Source organism: Pempheris klunzingeri, chromosome 2, assembly GCF_042242105.1.
Source record: "Pempheris klunzingeri isolate RE-2024b chromosome 2, fPemKlu1.hap1, whole genome shotgun sequence".
Lineage (NCBI taxonomy): Eukaryota > Metazoa > Chordata > Actinopteri > Acropomatiformes > Pempheridae > Pempheris > Pempheris klunzingeri.
In genome coordinates this window covers 16,109,988-16,127,629 of record NC_092013.1, presented here as the reverse complement: position 1 = coordinate 16,127,629, position 17,642 = coordinate 16,109,988, and the positions used below count along the sequence as shown (strand labels likewise).

General features: G+C 41.7%; 1 protein-coding gene across 1 annotated transcript; it reads left to right on the top strand.

Annotated features, from left to right (window-relative positions):
* The first annotated feature begins 11,342 nt into the window (after positions 1-11,342).
* sp7 (Sp7 transcription factor) lies at positions 11,343-14,238 on the top strand. Its single transcript, XM_070852330.1, has 2 exons — positions 11,343-11,363; positions 12,886-14,238. The coding sequence occupies exons 1-2, from the start codon at positions 11,343-11,345 to the stop codon at positions 14,236-14,238; spliced, it is 1,374 nt and encodes a 457-aa protein (XP_070708431.1).
* The last annotated feature ends 3,404 nt before the right edge of the window (positions 14,239-17,642 follow it).

Here is a 17,642-nt window from a genome sequence, read left to right as displayed (position 1 = left end):
TTAAACGCCGCTGCCTTGCCAGCTGAGGAGCCAACCGCCAGCCACACTTCCACAAACAGGCAGATCTGTTTAAAACCAAAGGGGAGAAGCAATAAAAGCCAACCTACCAAGAGCAACCCCCTCCAGTCCCCTTCCGCTGATTCAAACCAGAAGGTGACTGGCTGGCTTCACCCTATCACTCACTATCACCGTTCAGGCCGCATTAGCGTCAGATGTGCAGTTTTACATGCAAAACGTGCAATGACAGTGCAATGATGTATCACATATGTTTAGTGCATGTTGGCTCTACGGGCCATGAGGCTAAAAATCAACATGATCAGCAACTGAGGAATTTTGATAAGATGTGTTGCTACATAATAAGACTGGTGTGTTCACGCTGCTTTAAAACTTCAGTTTTCTCTGTATTAGAGGGCTTCAAGATGTAAAAACTGAGCTCAGATAGATGGTGTTCTTCAGGGTTTGTTGCTGTATGTTTCTTTCAATGACAGGCTACTCCTCAACAGGATGCATACATGGAATTGTACAGTGTTTGTTTGACCTGCCAAAGATCCCCTTAAGGATAAAAGCCTTTTCTTCACCACATTAAAACAGTGGAAATGGTAGCGCATAACATACCTGCTCATTTCATTCTCTCATTTTTTGGCGTCAAACTTTACCAGGCACCTACTACTGACTGCACACAGTCTGTGTTTGTTTTTACATCAAATGTTGCACTGGTGGAAGTAGTATTCATGTGTTACTTTAAAATAAAAGCACAGTATTGGTAGCTGTTGGCGGTTTACCCTAAAGCAAAGCATCACATTTTATAGACTCATTGGAGGTTTTGTATTTAAAATCATAATTCTCAAAGTGACTGTGGCTGTCACACATACGTGAAAAGTGTAATATTTCCCTCTGAAATGCAGTTGAACAGTAAAATAGCAGAAAATTGAAATACTAAAGTAAAATTCAAGTACTTCAAAATTGCACTTACTTTACTGTACATGAGTAAATGTATTTAGTCACATTGTTTTTTTATATTCTATCACACAACCAACCTTTGAGAAAGTTTTGTGAAGTATTATAATGATTTAATGGTTTTCATGGTTTCTGCTTTTATTTTTATGGGATAGAAACATCTCTATTTTTTCGGTGTCGAAGTTAGAACAATATATACAATGAGATGAATAAATCAGTAAATAAATAGAAAGAAACAATGTCAGTGGCACTGTAAGGCAGTGTTTGTCCGATTTTCAGTAACTAAACGTCCAAACTTCAGACAGTTAGACATTCATGTCTTTGATGGGCTATTCTCTCTTTTTTTCGCACATTCTTTGTCTTATTTCTCTGTGACCCCAGCAGAGGGCAGGAGTGCAGGAACCTGCCATGAAGAAGATGTGGAGCCTGTCCTGGCCATGGCCTAGCCCAGCCCACCATAGCCCGGCTCGGCCTGGGTTCAGCGTGGGCCGCATCGCGGTGTCTCTGGTCAGGCAGCCTGGAGCCCTTGGGCGCTGGCAAGGGGTGCGGGCGTCCGGGAGGGGCCCCCTCAAAAGCCATCTACGAGGGGCCACACCCACACGGCCATTACGGTGGAGGCTGTTCTGGGCTACTCCCGAGGCCGCCCGCCTTCCATTTTTAGAGCAGCAACAGAGTAGACCACATGCTGTGGCTTCAGGCAAGTGGGGGGAAGGAAGGTTTCTTCTTTTTTTTCAGTCAAAGCGCCATGGGCTTTGGGAGAATTTCTACATTTACGCTCCAGTAGACTCACTCAGTGTGAAGAAATTGTTCATATCTCAGGCTGAATTTAAAAAAAACGTCCTATTTGGCTTCCTTAAGTTTTGCCCCAACTTTTGTTTAACAATAGGGTCCCTCTCATTCAAGACAAATAAAATTCCCAGCACCTTTAATCTGTCTGTTTTAGTTGCGTGGTTTGGTGTTTCTCACAATCATAAAAGAATAGATGAACTGAAAGTATTAAATTTAGTTCCAAGATCTTGTGAAATATGTGAAGTTTGGTGGATTCAGTCCTGCACAGTCTCAGTGTTTTTCAGGAGAGTGTGTGGGTGAAGCGTTGGGTGGTCTAAAGGAGAGAAGACTTGAGCTTCCTTTTGCACACATATGGTGTGGCTTGGCCTTTTTGTTTTGATTTCAGGGGTTTTAGGTTATAAGTTATAAAGTCCCCTTTAGGTACGGCCTGCTTATTTTACCTACCTATAATGTCATTCTATTTCTGTATTGTATGCCTTGCCCACTCCTCTCACCATTTCTGAGAACTTACAGCCTTTTTCCAGCTCCAGCCTGCTGCACATTCACACTCTGGACCGTTTGCATCTATGAAGCACCAGGTTTGACAGTTTTGAACCCTGCTTTAATCCAAACCCTTCTTTTACTAACCCCGTCTTGATCCCCCTCTCTCGTCTTGATCAGTATCACCAGGAAGTGCCCACATCAGTCTCCTCTCCAAAAGAGGAAACACAAGTCAAGAGCACTTCACGTCTGCTCCACACAATCACTCAATAAATAGGGACATCTGATACTCTTGGTCACCCGTCTACAACATCGAGACGAACGCACTCTTTTGACCCACTTGAAGATATTATCCCTCTCCTGCAGCGCAATATGTCTCTCATAAATAAACAATCATTCCAGTCCTCCAAACCACATCGTTATGGCACTAAGACATCAAATGTAAAGCTTTGAACGATCCTCTGTTAGGAGTAAAGGAGCTAGAGAGATGGAGGCTTTGTCTTGCGAGTGGCGGACCACGAAGCTTAAGTGGATCTCATGAGGGAGAAAAAAGAAATTCTATACAGACAGAAACACTCACAGTTATGGACATGCTACAAGCCCTCACAGCGTGCCGGTTTGTATTTTGTAAGATTCGTTAAGTAAAACTTGTGAAAGTATAAGCTGAGGTGAAAGAAGTATTCAGATCCTTTACTTACCGAAAAGTATCAATACAACAATCTAAATATTCTCCACTACAAGTGAACATCCTGCTTTCAAAATCCGTCTTACGGTTTTATCGGCAAAATCTGCTTTAAATATTACAAATAAAAGTATTTGTTACATAGAAAAGTGTTTCCTCTGACTGATATATTATTATATGACGTTACTGGATTGTTAATACTGTTGCAACAATGTTTAAGCAGCGTTTTGTTACTGTAGCTGATCGAGATGGAGCTTGTTTTAACTACTTTATATTAAAAAAATACATGAGGGTTCGTGAGATGATTAATGAATGGGATGGGAAAGAATCAAAAACAGTTTTAGTTTTACAAAACACATTTTAAGGCATGCTTTGGACTTTTCTTTTATCTTTGATATATTTGTGATTTTCTGTGAATAAATGAAACCATCTGACAAGTTTAGAGGGGAAAACGTCTCTTTGGTGGAAGTGCAGCAAGAACAGAAACGAAACAAAGGGCCACGACTTGCTTTGTTACTTTCTATCACTGACTATAGAATATTATCATATTTAAGCACTTAATTTATATCTAGATTTTATAAGTTACAAGTTAAGTGTACAGGTTTTTATATAAGACTGCTGGTTGACATAATTGTGCTAAACCATGAACTATTTCTAAGGAAAATCCAGGACAGTGTTATATCAAAAAAATTGAAAAATGCATAAATAACTTTGACTTCTGAAGAGAGTAAATTGGCTTTACCAAATGCAGTGTAAAAATCTGGTTATTTCAGTGAAATAAGCACATCCGAGAGGGGAGTTCATTAAATGGAGAACGGAAGTTATTTCCAGGGTGAGGAGACCAGAGATGACTGCTGGTGGCACACACACGACACATGGAACAGATCACACGACGCATGGAGTCGGATTTGCCCGTACAAAATAAAGTAACCCAAAAAAGAAAACCTCAATTTACTCCTTTTAAAAACCCTCCCCTCCTTTTGGCAGGGCTCCACCAAGGAGTAATGAGCTCCCACCCAAACCTCAGCACCAGCTGCTGTCAGGGTCTGGGGGCATTGACTAAATATGTATAAACCAGTGGGGGGAGAGGGGAAGGTGGTGGGCTGTAACCCCTGTGGGGTACAGCTCAGTGCCTTCTGACATGACACGGTTCAAAGAAATCAATAAAGGTTTACATGTGACAGCAAAAAGCAGCCAACATATCAGAGGTGTCGCAGCAAGGAAACAGGCTTAACTGATAATTCAGATGAAACATGTGGAAGCATGAAAATACACGAACATCGTCTGTCAATAAATCACATATAAGAGTTGCTACTGGCCCCCTGGATTCAACCACTCTTCGCTTAATCAACGAAAATTAGTATTTATGCGCTTGTGTTTTCTTATGTGACTTGGTTTGCACATGTCGCCCACCAGGCTGAATAATGTTGACGGGACATTGTGAGTTTTTAGCTTCTTTGGCATAATAAAAGGTAGTGTTTGGGGCAAATCCAAAGCTATGTCTGAAAGCAAATTCTTTACTTTCTTTGCTTGAAGGACAAAAAGGCCTGCTGTCATGGAGAGGAGAGAGACGAAATAATCGTGCACACGGGAATGAGTCTTTCCTCAGAGACATTCATGGTGTTGTACTTAATCATTCACACAAAAAGTGGCAGAAGTAGTTGCGGGAAGGTTGAAAAAAAGGGATTTTGACAGAGAAATCCTGTCGACTTTCCAACCTCTGCACACCCAGCCAATCGCTGCATGAAGCAGGCATGCTAGTTGAATTGTCAGTTTCAGATACATGTTGCATCATGACAGAAATGAGAAATGACCTGGAGATGATGAAAAAATTCAAATCGAAATACAAAACACTGACAAGCACTAAAGTTGTCCAACTATCAACCAAACTGCAGCAGCAGTCAGGCCAAAGCTAGACATAATATCCTCAGGCTAACAGGCTAACAAGCTACTGCGACTCTGGTACATGACATTCACTGCAAATCTGGTGAGAAGTGGTATCAGCAGCAGCCAGGCTGAGTCGAGTATATGGGTTTGTTGTACTGAACAAGTATCAGTAGAAGAGAATCATGTGTGCGTTTTTGGTCTTTTTATCATTTCTTTTGGGATGTTACCAGGTCACAACACTTTGCCTCAAGTAAATCAAGTCTAAAGTCGTCATGTTTGTGACTTACGTCTGAGTTTGACAGTTTACAGCTCTGCCATAAAATCAAATATTCTTCCATCGTGTACCACGTGTAAGAATTAGGATTTAGGATCAACCACATGTGCAGCCGTGCCTCACTGCATGTATGTTGCTTCCCAGACAACCTGCAGCATCCAGTGAAAAGCGTAGTACTCCTCAAAGTCCCTCTCATTTGACAAAGTATGCATAAAGTGATACTGAAAGAGACTGTCATTGCGCCATCCTGAGCAATTGCATGCATGACGCCTGTTGGGGTCATTAGGTGGCCGCAGGTCTCCTCGACAGACAGGGAGATTACAGGCCACATGTCAGCTTGTATACAGCAAGAAGGCGGTGGACTGGGATTTGTTTAGGAGTGGATGGACTTTTGTGTTTCCAGAGCTGATACTTGCATGTAATGCCCCGTATGATAAACTACATATTAAGCATGTTACACAACATTTGCGATTCCAAAGTGGGATAATATCTCTGTCATTCTGGGAACAGTAAAAATTCTTTATAGAGGAAAACAATCGTGCCATGTGGGATTATATCTGACAAGTGTGGTCACTGAGACATCACAGCGAGACGGGACCGAGCTAGACTTGGCTGGGGGTGGGGATGTCAGATTGGAACTGTGTTGGTCCTCAGAAACAATATTCAAAGTAATAAGCAGCAGGAAACATTTAGCTACTTTTCTATTTGCATTTCTATAAGGAAAGGATTACTTTCTCCTCATTGCTACATGTGATTACCAGCATGTCTGGCGACTGAATATGTTCTGTCCACTGGTTCACATGCAGCCTGTTGGTGGTTGAATTACTCAAAACCACCGACATGCCCCAAAGTAGAGACAGACCACTCGAACCAGGCAGGTCATTTTATTAAAAGCATGTTGTCGCTTTTCATGTCTGACTCAAAAAGGCCGAAGTGACTAACAGCTGATGCCACAATCAGCAGCATCAACAGCAGTACAAATGAACATGATATTCACTGGTGCGTTGTATAACCCACCACATCTCTCTCTCTCTCTCTCTCTCTCTCTCTCTCCCCCAGTCTTTCTGTCTATACGTCTCCCTCTTTCTCTCTTCTCCCCCACTTCTCTCGCTCTCTCATTTTCCGTTGACAAGCTCTCTGAATCTTTGACCACACAGCCTGGAAAAATAGCACGGAGTCAGGCTGCAAGGCAAGTCTATCCCTGACCCTGATTCCCTCTCACCACATTTCCATCAGCAGTGAAGTAAAACACATCTAATCATTTCAATTTTCCCCCTCCGTCGCAGTATTATTAACATTGTTAATTTTCTGAGGGTTGCAGCCCAGAGGGGAATGTCAAGGGAAATGCATTATGGCGAGATATTCCATTGATCCACCATTATACACACTTACTTGGTTGCTGTAATGGCCTAATGATACCAAGAGACCAATTTAAAACCAATGCAGAAAACAGAAGGCCATTCACCCCCAAAAGAAAGATGCAATAAAAGCCAAGCATGTGATGTCAACGTATAGACATGTCCTAACATCTAAGGGGTCCCACTTCTTTGTTTCGTACTTGTTTGTACTGCTGCTGTGCTTTCACTTTCGTTACCACCAAGATGAATTATCTGGTGAAGCCTCAAGAAAGATGTCTGCTGGATGAACTTGTGTGCAAAGGAAAGTTACTGAGAGTACGACAAGCCTGCGCTGCTTGAATTCCCTACTCAAGCACGTACTGATGATTTTGAAAGGATTTTGAAAGGTTAAGACGAAAGAGTTCAATCTAGATTGTTTTAAGTGGAAGAATCTGAAATGAAAAAAAATCTCAAAAGTGAAGTGACATTCCTGTTCTCTTGTTTTCTGGCTGATCATTTGATGTAAGCTGCAGCACTGTTGTACAGTTTCTTCTGACAAGCAGCATTGTCCTGATTGACCTGATTTTAACAGTTACGAAGCACACCTCAGTACACTACACTTATAACTATAAAACACTATAAAATACACACACATTCATTGACAATACTAAACACGGCCGGATATTGTTTGAAATTGTCTGAAATACATCACTGTTTAATGTCGTCTGGATGTAAATCAGCTGTACAAGAACTCATAAACACACAAGAGATTAATTCAATACAGTTTAAGAGTAGCAAACCCATAGTTTTGTCAGAAAATATCTGATAAAAGAAGAACTAGAGAGAGTAAGAATCTGACTGAGCATCACCAACAAGACCAGCTTCTACAGCCACATTTAGTTCAGTGCTCAAAAGGTAAATAAACCATGCAGTGTTAAGAGGAGTGTGTGTAAGAAGCAATCTGCCTTCACATCACCACTGTTGTCTCATTTCTTTTCACACACTTGAGCATCCTTGGCACACCAAACAAAGAACTTAAACTCCAACCATCAGGCTTTTCTGTCCTGTGGTGACAACAGCAAAAAGGTGAACTATGAACTATCTCCTCTCAGAAGACTTGGATGCAGCGAAACAAACTGCGCACTCACTGCCATCACTTCAGTCAGCTTGTCACTGGGAGTGGTTTCATTTTCTATCGAGCTGAGCAACCAGAGGAATCTCTGCCAGCGGCTCGACCAGGAGGTTTGCACGGAAAAGCTGACCACTGATGGAGACAGCCCATGTTGGAGACAGCCTTATTGCTTCCTGGTGAAACATTTTCTGCGACAAAAAAGGCTAAAAATTCTGCCAGCGACAAGCAGAATGCACAAGAAGTTGATGCCAGGGCTTTGGAAAACATTATAATTTCTATTCAAAAACACACAACAAAAATCCAGCAATTAGCATATGCCAATGCACAGAGAGCAAACTGTCTCTGTTCTTGATGGTTGTTACAAATTATGACGGCCTGGTATATGGCAGGAAGCTCACACACACGGACTGTAACAAGGTCAGTGTGAGTTCTGAAATGTAGTCATACCATACGTGTACACCTACACCAAATGCCTGTGTACAACTATGGTAATCAAGTACTTATTGTCTTGAGATTTTCTGATTCATATTGCCAACAGTGAAAAAGTAATTGTACTCTGGAGTCCAGGTTTTTGAAGAAGTAATGTCACGTGTAGCCAAGGTTCAAATGGTCCCACACTGTGGTAAAAAGTGCCTGCATGCCGATAGAAAATAATAGGCTCTTCAACATTATTACAAGTGCATACAACTTGGTCAAAGGATATTTGCACATGGATTGATTTTATTTTTTTTTTTGCATCTAAAGAGGTTCCTCTTTGGTTATCAGTGTCATTTCCCCTATGATACTGAATAAAACAGGACAAGTTCAGTGTTATCCAAATATCCATTTACTATCAGATCAGTGCGGGTGTATCTGGTCACCTAAGCTCCAGCACTGAGATACAATTCAGAGCACTGAGGTGTTTAAACTGGGGGTCTTTACCCAGAATTCTTTGAGGGCAACTGGCCGCATAATAAGGAAGAGATGCAAAATGCTTGCTTGAGTTACGTGCGTGTCATCGATCACCTAGTTTGGCCGGAATCACCTAGAGAGTATAGAAGAAAGTATAGAAAGTACTGTGAATGTAGAGAAAACGATTTAGCAATCGTAGCCACTTGTTGCGTTCAAAAGGACTTGGGTTAATGAGCTAGCAACACTACAAAAACCTGAAACTACTAATACATGTGATAGCTGTCATATGGACAGTAACTATCCATATGAAACCTATAATCAGCCTTGAGCAACATAATCGTGCCCACCCAACGCCCCAAGGTTCATCAAGCCTGCAGCGCCTACTGTACGTACCCAAAAATCTAAACCACACAGAGCAGAAAATAGTAAATAGAGCAGAGAAAGCTTTTTGAAGAGGCTGTTAAGAGCTTAACGCATTCTCTAATTATAGATCTCACTTGCTGTCTTTTGAAGAGACCTGTAAATGGGAACACGCCAAAGTTTTAGATTACTACAAGTCCCATAAAAATAGGGAAAAGCGGCCACAGTGTGGACCACTTTGCTTTTGCAGTATAGGAGCTTTTTACCTCCCCTCTCATTTCACTTGAGTGTAAAACAGAAAGCACTGATGAGCTCTAAGAAGAAAAGGTGCAGTTCACTTAAAGACTAACACCAGTAACACACCATGTGTCAAATGAGAGGGGAGGGTAATATCTAAGAAAATGCGAAAAGATCGCCACGTATAAAACAGATGTGTCTCTGAGGACTTCGACACGAGATAGTCTGTCTATAGGAGACAGATTTCTCCTACTCCTTCCAGACAGACAGACAGACAGACAGACAGACAGACAGGTGTTGTAATCTTTTGCCTTCTGTGACACTTTGCCCTCAGTTTGAGGTGAGGTTCATAGGTTTATATGTCCGTTTGCACAAGCCTGTAGGAGTGTGTGACAGTGTAAACTGCTGCGTGTAGTGGCCTTTGTTCTTCTACTCACACCCCTTCTGGAATAAGAAAATAAAGCGATGAAGGTCAGTTGGAGAGCAGACTGCCAAATATAGCCGCTGTGTTCATGTGAGGGCCAGACTCTCCAGAACGACAAGCCCAGCTCTGACCATGCCCTGTAATTGAGGAGAAAATAAGGACAGAAATTATATGTTTATTTTTGACAACAATTTTAATCTTCTGCGCTCTCCTTCAGAAAACGAGACGCCCACAAAAAGGCGCTGAGAATCTGGCTTCCTTGAGACTGAAAGTTGAGTTTTTGTCTTTTTAAACTGATAAATAAAACTAAAATGAACATTTTACCTCATAAACCTGATCTATTTACATTGATATTCAGTTTAGGAACCTTGCACAGTTAAATAACAGCAATTAAATAATATTACTTAAAATCTATGAAATAAAAGAAAGTTTATCTCATAGATTACAGATTAATTTTTCCAAATACTCAAATTAAGATGGATAAATCACCTTTTTTTCTGTAAAAAGATTTTTTTCCACCTTCATCTGTTTTTCACAACATATGGGAACAAAGTTCAACAAAGTTTTAAGGCCACATTTTTAATGTAACGTTAATATCCATGACTGTTTCTGCTATGATTTGTATGAATATTTGACATATGTAAATATATACAATAAATACAATTTTAAAAAGGGTGTGGTGGATTTGTGTAATTATTTTTGAACTATTTTATACTATCTTAAGAAAAAGAAATAATTTACTGGAGTGGGTTATATGATGAATATAAAGTTTTGTAATGACATTTTACTGCATGTCTGACTGTCATTAGTTTACTGTACATGCAAAAGTTTGGGGACAAATATTCAAATTGTTAAGTCAAGCTAAACTGGGTGAATACATATTTCCCTCTGAAGGGCTTTTTATCTCAGACTCGAAAATCAATAATGACTTAAAGTGACTTGAAAAACCGTCCATGCAAAGACTTAATACTTTTCCATTTTCAAACTTCCTGACAGCTTTCCTCTTTCATTTCTTGCTCTTTTTATCAAACGTCCTGCTCAGAGGAAACGGTCCTGCCAGTCTTCTCCCCTCTGCGAGCTCCCCGTTTGAATTCATTTTATTTGATGCGATAATCTCTTCTTTATTTTATTTAATGACTGGATCCTTTTCTTCTTCGCCTGTCTCAGTAGTTCAGCCCCTTTAACCATCACAGTTAATGTCTAAAAAGGCAGTTAACTGCATTTAAGAATATTGGAAACAGAGAGAGGGTTGAAACCAGAATAATAAAATCTCAGATGGAAACCACAGACTCGGTCAGCTTAATTTTTTTTTTTTTTTCTAATGTGGCGCAAACCGAGCCTACATCTTCTTTTGTTATTTTTCCTCTCTCACAGGAAAAAGAGAAAACTTTAGTCGGGGTTTTCACTTCTTATGTGCAGTGCTCCTATAGTGTCTCATAGCAGAAATACAATTTACAGCTTTATCTTTATGGGGGGGAAAAAAAAAAAAACCTCTCCGTGAGATGATGTTAACTGTGGTGGTTTCTTACAGACTCCACTGGACTAATCCCAGTGGAAAAAATAATGCCAGTGAGATTGAAATAATGTCCGCATGGTGATTGATGAGTAACCCATTCATGCATTTATCTTGAAAAATGATTCGACACTCTCCGTTTGGGGAGGTGGGATGTCCTCTTAGTATCCACCAATCTCCGTCCATTCTCCTCCATCTCTGGGTTTTTATTGCCTCTTAGCGAGTCCTCAAAGAGCCCAGAGCCTGTAATTAGGGGGCGGGCTCCCCGTGCCTCAAAACACTTCCCCGCGTTACAGCCCAACTTCTTCCAAACTGTCCCGGGACTCAGAGCTGCGCCTCTCCCACTCCCTCAGCTTCCTTAGGATTTAGTTTCTCAGGGATGGCCGCATCTATTCTGGAGGTAGGGAATGTAATTGTAAGTAGATCTGATTTATGTTTTTTGTCTTCTTCACCTTCTTCCTTTTCACACAGTCTCTTTCATGATGTGGATGTTGTTGAAATTCCAGTTAAAGTTTATAGCAAGTTGTCAGCTGAAGTGAGGGAACTTAAACCGGTTTAGTTTGGAGGTGTCTGAATGTGTGACATGACAGGATTCTGAAAATTATAATGTGCATTAGTGAGGAAAGATCTTAGGTTTTATTAGTAGGGGATTTAAAGCAAATTAAAAGGCGTGCTGCCGATGGAGGTTGGTTTGTGAAACTTTACTGCTCACATCTTAACCTCCGTTTATCTTTGCGTATGCCTTGGATTTACATTTCCTCAAGGTGTGTTGATTCCATATGCAAGAGAAAACTAACGTGTGATAACAAGAAGCTGCACAGTCGTCATTAGATGGGGCAAGAGGACATTGTCTGGGTGATAAAAGACCTTAAAGTCTGTGATGAAACGCGTTTAAACTAAAAACTGAACCCAGCGCCTGTTGGAAGTGAAGGCGGTGAGCACTAATGAACCTCTGAACGGAGACTCAGTCTGAAAGGAAAGATTGTGGTAATAATAATATTTTAGGCAAATTTATAGGATTAAAACGAAGTAGTGGACCTGAACTGAAAAAGACAACTTTTAAACACATTTATTCCATGTAGGATTATCACAATAATGATGATACAATGATACCACAGCATTTCTAGGGATATACAGTAATGGTGATTTTTCATTTGTTCCATCCACGTGTAGAGTGTGTGGCAGCAAATGAAAGGTGGACTTCAGATATGTTGTGCTGTGGTGTTAAATACCTGCAATGCGGAAAAGGCAAATACTACAAAGAGGAGTATTGCACATTCCTTGGTGTTTTCAAAAAGGGGCTAATGAAGACTGGGAATGTTTACATGAAATGTCATAAATTGGCGATCACGAAACACGACGATGAATTGCATGATGATGAATAGAGATAATGGTTCATTCAAACTTGTGATAAAATTAAACAGAGCTATGGTGAGACTGTGGTGACACAATGTACCATTAGTTTGTCTAACATCTTAAATGCCGCGGTGACCATTTGAGAAAAACAAAAAAACATGTTTGACAAGATATCAGTGTCTGCTTTAACTGAGAGACAGCTTCAGTTAATAGTACAGCACCTATACATAAGTTATACACCGAATGTTTCTGTATGTTTGGAGACAAAACGTTACAAAGCAAACATGAATGCCAGATTAAGAATAGCTTGAAGATAGTGGTGTAAGTGAAACTAAAGAGCGAGGGAATTCCTCCTTTGCTGAGGAGGGTAGAACTTTCCCAAGCATAAACATTCATTGCTTGAAACTGCCCTGACCACTTTGAAAACAGAGAGAGTAGGAAAAGCCAGCGGTGGCAGTCAGACATACGTTTTTTATTAGAGTTGACACTGACAGAAGCAGCAGCAGCAAGCAGCCATTTCCTGTAGACAGAAAGTCTCATTTTCTCCTGTGTCTCCTCCCTCCCAGGAAGACGCACGCTATGGCTCCAGTCCTCTGGCTATGTTAACTGCTACCTGTAACAAGTTTGGCAGCACAAGCCCCGTCAGGGATTCTGCTACACCCGGTAAGACCGGCAGTACTACTCCAGTAAAGAAGCCCTACACCATGACCTCTGACCTTCAGACAGCTAAGAACGGACGGACCGCAGACGGCAGTGGCCTGGCGGACTCCTACACTGGCTCCTTCACCACAGCTGGAGGAGGAGGCGGCGGGCTGCTTACCCCAACTGGAAGCCCCCCTCCTTCAGCCGGAGGCTACACTACAGAATATAACCCTTTCTCCCACTCCTTCCAGACTTCCGTCTCCCAGGACCCGTCTCTTTTAGTATCCAAGGCCCACGCTACGGCGGACTGCCTCACCAGTGTCTATACCTCGCTGGATATGACACACCCCTATGGCTCCTGGTATAAAGCTGGTATCCACCCTGGCATCACTGCTGCTCCAGCTAATGCCACGTCCTCCTGGTGGGATGTCCACCCCAACTCCAACTGGCTGTCAGCAACCCAGCCCCAGACCGACGGAGGTCTACAGGCGTCCCTGCAGCCTGTAGCACCCCAGGCCTCCCTTAGCCCACAGCTGCCCAGTTACAGCACCGACTTTACGCCACTCAATCCAGCTCCGTACCCCTCTGTGGGACTGGGCTCCTCCTCACACCTCCTCCAGCCCTCCCAGCACATGCTGCCCCAGGACATGTACAAGCCCAAGCCTGTGCCAAGCGCAGGGCTGATAGAGAGTCCCATGGGCCTCAAGCCTGCTAGGGCATCAGGGGGGTACAGCGGAGGGGGAGCGCCCACCAGATCCTCATGTGACTGCCCCAACTGCCAGGAGCTGGAGAGGCTGGGGGCCTCGGCTGCCTCCCTGAGGAAGAAGCCTGTTCACAGCTGCCACATCCCAGGCTGTGGGAAGGTCTACGGAAAGGCCTCCCACCTCAAAGCCCACCTGCGCTGGCACACTGGCGAGCGGCCCTTTGTTTGCAACTGGCTGTTCTGCGGGAAACGTTTCACCCGCTCTGACGAACTGGAGAGGCACGTGCGCACCCACACACGGGAGAAGAAGTTCACCTGTCTACTGTGCAACAAGCGTTTCACACGCAGCGACCACCTCTCGAAGCATCAGAAGACCCACGCAGATTCTGCAATGCAGGGGAAAGCTGTAGCTGTGGAGGGAGACGCAGACCCTCGGAGTGAAGAGACCACAGAGCTCAACACCAGCGCTGTACCCACCAATCCTGTCGCTGACCAAATCACCAATGGAGATGAACCAATGAAGACTGGCACACCTAATGGAGTGGAGAACAGCAGCGGACTGTTGGAGATCTGACTGTATTAAGTCTTTTGTCAAGTACTTTAGAGACATGGTGGGTTTGTTTTTATGGTGACAAATTCACATTTTAAATAAAAAAGACAATATTTTGTTTCGAGTCACACAAAGCATATCAGGCCATGTTTGAAAAGACTTGATATGATAAATGACTGAACATTTTGCAGGTAGCAATCACTTTGTTTTTTCTGGACAACACACACACACACACATGCAAAAACCTGCAAACATATACCAGTGCACAAATGTATACAGGCAGACATAAACACACACAAAAACATGAGCAACCAAGCCAGCATGTACATCAACACAAATATAACAGGCGCATGTGCAAACTTTGTGCAAATGTGCAAGCATATATAATGCATGCATGCGCACACACACACAAATACAAGTAAACACGCTCGTGCACACATTTGGTATCCTGTACACATTTTCTGCCTTTCAAATGAGACAAACCACTGGGGAAATTTAATCTGCAAAAGCAGAAGGAAAAGAGCTCTGAAGCCGCAAAAGGAAAGACGTTTTAGAAGGAGACTTATGGTTAGAATGATGGAGTTGATGGAGCATTGCATGCCTAGAGAAAAATCTGATTTACAGCTGTACTTTGATACTTATTCATTATTTTGAAACAATCAATGGACAGTTTTACTTACTGCTTCTTGTTGCCAAAGACTTTTTAATGTAAAAGGTTTTGCATTTCACTTTTGATTGCTGTTTGCTTCTTACTATGTTTAATTTAATTTCATATTTACATAAATAATCTAATTTATGTCTTAAATTATACACATGGAAGATTATCTTGCACCGTGCAGGAAAAATAATGCCTGAAGTAACGCAAGATGGTTGAAGCTGGCCAAAAAGGAAAAGAAAATGCATTAAATTAAGATTTTTTTTTTCTTATTTATTAGTTATAAGGTGGAGTTTGGGGCTATGTTTTTAAAGATTTATTTATAGATCTTGAAGTTAGATGTGTGTGTAAACTATTTCTATATAATCTTTTAATTGTGAAGTCTTCCACACCTGGCAAAGTAATGATTAATAAGGGCTTCTCCTTGTTTGTACATACTATATATTTACAACAATATATGGATATTGTTAGGTGTGTTATTTTTCTACTTTTCTATGTAATTTCTATATTTTGTGTAACTTTCAACAATGAAAAAAAAATCTCTATGACGCATCAGTTAAAAGAAACATGAACATGAGAGCTTGTTTTGTTGTTCATAATTTTGCTCATGTTAGATCTGAACTACCACTGTTTGCTGACTTGTTGTGAAATGAGGGTATAAGAGACTGTAAATAGTGATAAAGCATTAAACCTCATAAAGGTAAACATGTAAAAGTTGCTGTGTGGAATCCTGACAATGTTGGTGCTTTTAAAAGTAAAGAATTCTCAAAAGCATTTTCTCCGCTGGTGTTATTTGTATGCAAAGAAGTTTTAAGATAGAAAAAAAAAAGAAGAAAAGCGGTGGTTCCTTAAGCATGAAGCTCGCTCCTCCACACTTCATCCCCTCCTCTCCTCACTGTAGTTTTTTCATATCTTACTATATTTCCACCTCACCGTGGCCAACCAAATACTTTCATTATCTTTTGCAGCACAAACAAAGCCATCCACTGAAGTGAAGTCTTAACTCCACACAATGACCCCCTTTCAGAGAGCCACTGTAGTTACACTCAGGACAATTACTCCACTCTCCAGCTTGAGAGGGGTAATTACCGAGAGCGATGCTCCAGCAGAGTCAGTAGAGAGGAGCAGAGGGGATTAGGACAGGGGAGCTGTGGTTGTATTGTTTATTGAGGGAGGCGGTCAAACAAAGGACCCCAATTAAGGATGCAGGATGCAGGACGACAGACGTGATGTGGAGAGTCGAATGAGGAGGAGAAGCTGCACTGACCATCAACTACATTTTAGTCTCTGAAAGATATCTAATTTGAGATTGTGCTGCCACACTGTATGACACTGTCTTGAGTTTGTGCAAAAGTGAAAATCACAACAAGTGGCACTTGTGTCTTTCTGACCAGTTTTTTTGTTAGATAATTCAGGCTGTATTGCAGACTAATAAAAATACTTGAGGTGGGTGGACTCACCACTAAAAGAGAGATACAGTAGCCTCAGGAAAGACTAAATTCAGTCTGCAACAGATGTGTTGTGCACTACAGCACCAGACAAATAATTATTCAAAGAGTGAATCTTTATAATGTGTTAATAACCCTGACAGGTGGTGGTTGAATTACATGATAAGTAGGTAAAACTATTTCAGAGATATGTTAAAATCTTTCTCCCAACATCCTTCTTACTACGTCATTTAAAAAAAAAATGTAAAAAGAAGAAAAACGCAGTGGATAAGAGCAGTTTTAATACATAACAGTGAGGAGTTTCATCACAGAGGGAAGACCTGTACAGCTGGAACCCCCCTGATGCTACCGACTCTCCTGTTGTAACATTTACACTTCCCAGGCTGCATGGTTCCAATTTAGGGCTTCTAATGAGCTGTAGTTGAGGTCAATTTATATAAAACGTCCCGGGGCCGACTCTGTCATCAGGGACCGACATGTTTATGGTGGTCTGAAGTGGGCGCACGGTCGAGTCCACAACTTAAAAGGCAAACAGGGGGAATTGGGTCTGGGTAGGGTGTGTCAGGCCAGTGGCTGAGGGTGGGGGGTTAAGAAGATGGTCAGCGGCTTTTTAAACCTCTGCTGCTACTGGTATTTTCTGCCTTTTTAAAATACACTCCCTCAGCAGCGGTGGTGGCATACTGTAGCCTTAACTTTATTTTTACTTCTTTTATTTAGAAAGCCAGGAAACATTAAGTGTTGCTTCAAATAAGGTCATAAAAAGGAAAATATACATGCAGTGACACATGTCAGAAGAGGAACAGAACTGGACAATCTGTTCCATATGGTTTGCCTACTTGTGCCCCGGTACTCCATTTACAGAACCAAATCACTGCACACTTGTTAGGACTAAAAAGATTATTTCAGAGGTTATTTCCCAGACACACCTGTTAAAGCCATCACACAGCCCATTTCCGAACAAACGAACACAAAGAAGTAATTTTAAAACATTCACTGAAGCAGTATTTAGTTTAGCCATAAGACTTGATGAGTTACATAAACTTGTGCTTAATGAATTGCCCCAGAGTTTCAGCTTTCTAAGATCCCAGCTGTTTAAAATGAGAGAGCAACTCATCATGATGTGTTGAACAAAATGCTAATGACTCTCTTTTTCCTGTTATTATCTGGTCCTAACTGAATAGTCAAGTAAAACAAAGGACTGTGCTCCGACGTAGCCAGAGGCACGGGGGCCTTCTAAAGCCTACCAATGCATGCAGGGCGGGGGATTTGTGGGAGGCATAAAGCAGGACAAAAGCACAGGTGTCTGCAGGTGTGACTGGGTCTCT